The sequence below is a fragment of the Pygoscelis adeliae genome, unplaced genomic scaffold (assembly GCF_000699105.1).
Source record: "Pygoscelis adeliae isolate BGI_AS28 unplaced genomic scaffold, ASM69910v1 Scaffold402, whole genome shotgun sequence".
In the NCBI taxonomy this organism is placed as follows: Eukaryota; Metazoa; Chordata; class Aves; order Sphenisciformes; family Spheniscidae; genus Pygoscelis; species Pygoscelis adeliae.
The window spans coordinates 2,718,767-2,725,251 of record NW_008824411.1 but is presented as its reverse complement, the minus strand read 5'-3'; the positions used below and the strand labels follow the sequence as shown (position 1 = coordinate 2,725,251).

The 6,485-nt window shown below is 37.1% G+C and overlaps 1 protein-coding gene across 1 annotated transcript in view; it reads right to left on the bottom strand.

Moving 5' to 3' along the window:
• Positions 1 to 6,485, bottom strand: part of MSH4 (mutS homolog 4) — a 34,012-nt gene that overhangs the window by 4,370 nt on the left and 23,157 nt on the right. Inside the window, exons 12-16 of the mRNA XM_009320674.1 lie at positions 4,925 to 5,061; positions 4,385 to 4,488; positions 3,424 to 3,548; positions 1,421 to 1,621; positions 82 to 200 (exon numbers count right to left, since the gene is read on the bottom strand). Of these exons, the coding sequence (XP_009318949.1) occupies positions 82 to 200; positions 1,421 to 1,621; positions 3,424 to 3,548; positions 4,385 to 4,488; positions 4,925 to 5,061 (686 nt within the window). The remainder of the gene's footprint in view (positions 1 to 81; positions 201 to 1,420; positions 1,622 to 3,423; positions 3,549 to 4,384; positions 4,489 to 4,924; positions 5,062 to 6,485) is intronic.

Here is a 6,485-nt window from a genome sequence, read left to right as displayed (position 1 = left end):
CAGTGGAAATATAGTAGTACAATTTCTATTAGCTTAACAGTGAAAATGGGCCTTGGACCCTAGATCAGCTATGTTTAATACCTCTTTCATTTCCTTCATGAATGTTGATGCATTTGTTTCTATATCATCATCCATACCTATTCTGGTAAAAATTTGCTCTGCAATTCGAAAAGAACAATACTCTGCTGGGACATAAGAACCTACAAAACAAGTAAAATACGAGTTTTCTCATATCAGTGTGACAAAGGCCAATTTGCCTGAATATGTCAGTGGGGCAAAAAAAAAAAAATCAGTTTTACACTTGGTCTTTATGCACTGTAGAGAATGCATCATATTCTATAAAGTTTAATAAGATTATGTTCTACCATTATTTTATAAGAAAAAAATTATTATATAGATACCATAATTAAAGAAGCCTATCAGTAAAACCTTAAGAAATCATATACCTGAAGCTGTGTATCAGTCTAAAGGGATGCAAAAGTGAGAATAAACACTATGATTAATTTACATTTCTGTAGCCACTGAGTTACTTATCCCAAGGAATCTTAGCTTCCCAAAAACAAGATTATATTGCCTTTATCAGACTTTGAGGCTTATTAGTTTTATTGAATAGAAAAGAACAGGAAGCCTGCCAAAAGACTTTACAGTCTTCTTTATTCCTATTAAACTCATGTTTTTGAGAGCAATTCCTGAAGAACTTGCAGTTGTTGGGGACTGGACCCACAAACACATGTTGGACAAATTTTATTCTCCACTGCTAAGTAGTTTCATTCTAGTAGAGTTAGGGTCAGCCTATTAAGGTCTTTCTCCTGTGCTACCAGCCTTACCTTTATCTTTAAGGTAAAAATCATGAGGAATTCCTGAGTATAGGGATGAGTCTCAGTCAGACTTTACAAATATTTGTTTTACTTTTATAATTTTAGTGATAGAACCTTGCAGTATTTATTACTACTTTTTTTTTAAGTAGTTGATTATTTATCTATTAATTCTATTTGGCTGCAAGTATGTTTCTCTACATAACTGAGGTATGCTCAAGTTCATCTATTCCTTTTGGATGACTAATAGCTCAACGGGCATACTTCAAGGACACTTGCTATCAATCTAGCATAAGGTGCTAGATTGGGGTTAAGGTACTCCAAAGAATTAAAGCATACAGCTGTGCTTCTCCTAAAGACAGCCTGGGGAGGCTTCCAGATACACAGACGGGGCCCCGTGAATTTCCAATGGCAGACCCAAAACCTTGCAGTGGCCTCTGCCAGCAACACAAGAGCTGGTAGGAGCAAACGGACTAAAAATCACCTGTTACTATTTAGATAGAATCTTATTCTAGAAGCCAAATCATTCAACTTCATAAATATTTTTTACTAGAAAATAATAAATGTGCTGCAGAAGATCACTAATATGGAACACTCTTACTCACCAATCTGTGCCATAATTTGACAGAGAGCAATCTGTTTTAGGTATGTTGATTTTCCACTCATATTTGGTCCTGTAATAATGACAAAATTGTTACCCTCTGTCAGATATGTGTTGTTAGACACAGGTTTTTCCATAGCTATCTTCTCAAGAATGGGGTGCCATCCCTGCTTGATCGCTAAAGTATCCGTAAATTCTGGACGAACTAAATGAGAAAAAGGATATAAAACATTGCAGAGTTAGTATGGAAACCTTTACGTTATTAAACTAGTGCATTTTGAAATAAAGTAATCTTTGCAGAGCAGAAGTCAAACTCTGTGGTCCTGATTCCCCAGTTTTTACTTTCCTGTAGTGAGCAAGACTAACATGCAGTGCTTGGGAAGAATTACCAGCCACTTTCAGGTATAGATTCTGATTGTCATGCAAGTCTTCATGATTTCTTATTACAAGAAGAATTCCATAACTAACACTTCATTTCTAAATTAACATTCTGTGCTTGTGTTCTGTAGTAAGTAGGGTTGGACTCCAGTAATACAGAAAAATACAAAGAGCAGAACTTGAAAAGTAATTAAAACAGATAACCTGAAAGCCAGTTTCATAGCTAATATATTTTTAATAATTTATTTTTATACTGCTATGAGCATATAAAGTACAGGGGTCATGAACTCTGTTACTACTACATATGTACCTTATTATATAAGCACGGGAAACAAGGAAGTAGCATTCCTTCTATTTTTGTTATATTTTATCATATTGATTATTTGGGTTTATACTATGCCTACATAGATCCATTTGATACTGGGACTATCTGTATGTATTTCTGTCAGAATACAGTTCTTTTCTGAACCTATTCCGTATGCCTCCTCTTTGTCTACCTCAATGGCAGTACCCCAGGCTAACAAAGAAGCGTTGTTAAATTTGGTGGTCTGTTTAAATGGAGCAGCCTTCAAGAAAGAAGTGCCAAAACAGTTTTTCCGGTTTAAACATTGGGGAACTCTAATTACCTGGTGTAGGTTTTAGTCATTTAATGATTTAGACAAGAGAGTCAAGTGGCAAAGGAGACTGAAAGCTACAAATGACAGTCCATTTCTTTTGGTGGATACACATTCATGCCTGACTGTGCAAACTGCAGGTGTAGCATTTATGGGAGAAGCTAAGTGGCTTTGGTCTTATTATTACTGCTGAAGAAAACTTGTGCTCTGATTCATTTGGCGGGAAAAGGTTGTGATGCCTCAAGCATATCAGTTACCGTTCAGTTACATATCAATTTATGTGCTATCTGGAATCATCAGCACATGAAGGTTCACAGTCCACACTGCAAAGTAAACTGATCCTGCTCATGAACTGGAATTTACACAGGAGCATCAGTAATGATGAGCTAATATACCTCCTGAAAGGGCTTCTAGACCTGATTTAGTATCTACACAGTATTGTACTGTTAATAAATATTTCAGGTCAGCATTAACTGAAGACAAATGTGCTCATTTGTACATTGCAGAACTGGGCTAGGGAAGCAGGATGAACAACATGCAGGTAAGCACGTGATCCTGGATTCCTCAGAAGACTCTACTTCCAAAAACGTCTAGAAGTGCTACAGAAATTGAAGCAGATAAACAAAGGTAGCCACATATTTTCTTTTATGGTATATACTTAATGTTCATCTGCTTATATTATCTTGTGCCCTTTCAGAACAGAAGTGTAAACTCAGAATGTTCACAGATTTTGTGCTTTTGAATAGAATATGCTTGAACTGGCTATCTTGAAAAGGCTGGCTGTGAAGGCTTACAGCAGCTAAATGGCAGAATGTAGTTTCAATGAACGGAAACAGAGAGAACATCAACACAAAACTGGCAAGGATAGATCAGAGAAACTCACCTAAAGCGTACTGAGACCAAGAAAAATAAGTGACGTGGGCTTAGCAATTGGAGAACCAGACGAAACAGCCTGGATATTCTCCAACAGGAGTGTCTTTATCTGGCCTATGACAAAATCAAAGAAGAAACTTACCATAATCAGAAAGAGTGCAGGCATGGGCAAATGAAAGCAGCATATCCAGCATTGACACAATGTCAGACAGCTTGTATAGGCAATGAATGTGTTCATAGATCTCGTTCAGTAGTTTACACACTATTCTGAAATAAGACACTGATTTAGTTGTTGCACAGCACATACTGTCACTTTATACAACTTATAGAAATAAAGCAAGTTAATAATGTTCATACTGCATACATTAGGATGGGAGGTTACTCATAAAATGCAATCACCTCTGCCAGATGCAAGCAAATGTATAGACTTCTTTGAAGCAAATGAAGATCTTATACCATCATCTCAGATCAAATTCTGCTATCAGACACAAGACACATAGCTCAAATACCAACTGCTCATACGAAAGCTTCACAAAGAGAATGAACTAAAAATATAGCTATGGAATCAAGTATGTTTTATTAACACGTCAAATGCGACTCTAATTCCCTTAGGCCTTCATATTAATAAAAACCCCACATGGTTTCTGGAAAGAATTTCCATAAAGTTGATATGCAACATTACACTTAGTAAGTCTTCTGAAACAGACAGCAGAGCAACATGGCATGCAGCGAGGACAAAATACAGAAATAGACAGTTCTACTGTAAATGCAAGAAACTGATTAAAAGTAACAATTCTGCATTACAAAACTAATGCATTCCTTGTGTCATTTTGTGTAGATAATTCACCCATAAAAATTCAATAAATATGATGGCCACCCTTATTAATAAATGCCTATATATCTGTAATCACGTTTAATACAACACACACTTTGTCTTTTTTTTTTTTGTCTCAGGAAGTACACTTGATCAGTGTTGCTTTGGATTATTTCTGTAAGTAGCCAGAACTTAACAGAAAGATAGCTTTAAGAAAACGTGTAATTAGCTGTTAATTGGACAAAATAAACGTAGTTAGCAAATATTAAATAGTTTTAAATGGTCTTACAAGTAGGTCATGTGATATATTTCTCTCAGGGACTCCTGACACCTTTCATTCATTTTTATTAAATCTGCTGAAGTGAAGCTATATGTGTTTTTCATTTTAGTGATCTACAGGGAATTCAAACCAACAATAAGAACTTGCCCTATTATCAGAAACAAAAATAGTTTCTAAAAAGCAAACTGGGAACAATACAGGAGAAAAGAAAAGAGGAAAAAACAACGCCTGGTTTCATTTTTCCCATATAAATATTTATGAAAAATCCATATAAGAGAATGCAGTTATCAGCAAAGATATACAACATCATATTTACACACAACATAATTGCATATAATTGCACATTTCTGACTATATTAAGTATAACTAGAAATAGGGCAGTTTTAAAAAACATACCAATTATACCTTCATTTACTTCTAGATATCTTCACTGAAATTATTTTAATTGTTGCTTCAATTACTGTATAATGTGTATTTTATTAATGTATTATACATTTTATATACATTAAGTATACAAACATTATGGAAAAACATATCTAGTACAGATACCTTTGTAAATTCAGAAGGAAGTTGGCCATTGGGTAATGTTGAACAATCGACATTCATCTGGATAAAAAATCCACGAGCAGAGCTGAAACTTGTTTTCATTGGTAGGTTGTACTTTTCTGCAAGTTGTGTTATCATACCTACATACCACAAATAAAGATTTGACCCAAATTACATACATTCATATGCATACACACACATTCATGTTTGTGTTGGTACAAATATGCATACTGTTCATGTAATTTATAGGCGTTGAATGTGTCAAGTAAGTAACATAACAAAAAGCCTTAGAGGTGGGTCTCCAGGGAGTTAAGTAATGTATTAATCTAACAAATCTGGCTGCATAAAGCTATTGGGAAAAAATTCCAGTGGAGAATCAGATAAATTCATGTGTTCTTTAAAGACAGTTCATGCATTTGACCAACTCCCAGGTGGGCCTAACTATGGAAAGGAAAGTTTGCTCAAGCACTTAGCACCAGTGTCTGATCAGTAGACAGAATATGAACTGTAGACTAGGACTCTGTTTTTAACCAGTTCATGATTCTAAGCAATCTTCTTTCCCCAGCCTGAGGGTAACACTTTACTTTTGTAATCCCCCCCCTTAAATCCATCTTGTTCCTAGCTGAGAAGATATCGTATGTGGGAAACTTAGATGATAGAAGAATATGTACTGTTAAATCATGGGAATTCTGAATAGTGCAAAGAGGGTAACAGCGTGGTACTCCTGTGAGAAGAAAGGATGGAGTTACTTAGTGGTGTTTCTCTGCTGCTCATTGCTAAGCTTGCCCACTCTCATGTTCCAACCACTCACAACACAGACTAGCAACTTAGGACATTCTGGATATAGAATCATAGAATGGTTTGAGTGGGAAGGGACCTTTAAGGATGATCTAGTCCAACCCCCCTGCCATGGGCAGGGACATCTTTCATTAGATCAGGTCGCTCAAAGCCACACCCAACCTGACCTTGAACACTTCCAATGATGGGGCATCCACAACTTCTCTGGGAAACCCGTTCCAGCAGCTCATCACCCTCATCGTAAAAAATTTCTTCCTTATGTCCAACCTAAATCTACCCTCTTTCAGTTTAAAACCATTGCCCCTTGTCCTGTCAATACAGGCCTTGGTAAAAAAGAGTCTTCCTGCATCTTTCTTATAAATTCCCTTTATATATTGAAAGGCTGCAACAAGATCTCCCCAGAGTCTTCTTGTCTCCAGGCTGAACAACCCCAACTCTCTCAGCCTTTCTTCATAGAAGAGGTGTTTCATCCCTCTGACCAGTTTTGTGGCCCTCCTCTAGACCCGCTCAAACAGGTCCATGTCTTTCTTGTGCTGGGGACCCCAGCGCTGGATACAGTACTGCAGGTGGGGTCTCACCAGAGCAGAATAGAGGGGCAGAATCACCTCCCTCGACCTGCTGGCCACGCTTCTTTTGATGCGGCCCAGGATACGATTGGCTTTCTGGGCTGCGAGCACACATTGCCAGGTCACGTCCAATTTTTCATCCACTGGTACCCCCAAGTCCTTCTCGGCAGGGCTGCTCTCAAAACACTCATCTTCCAGCC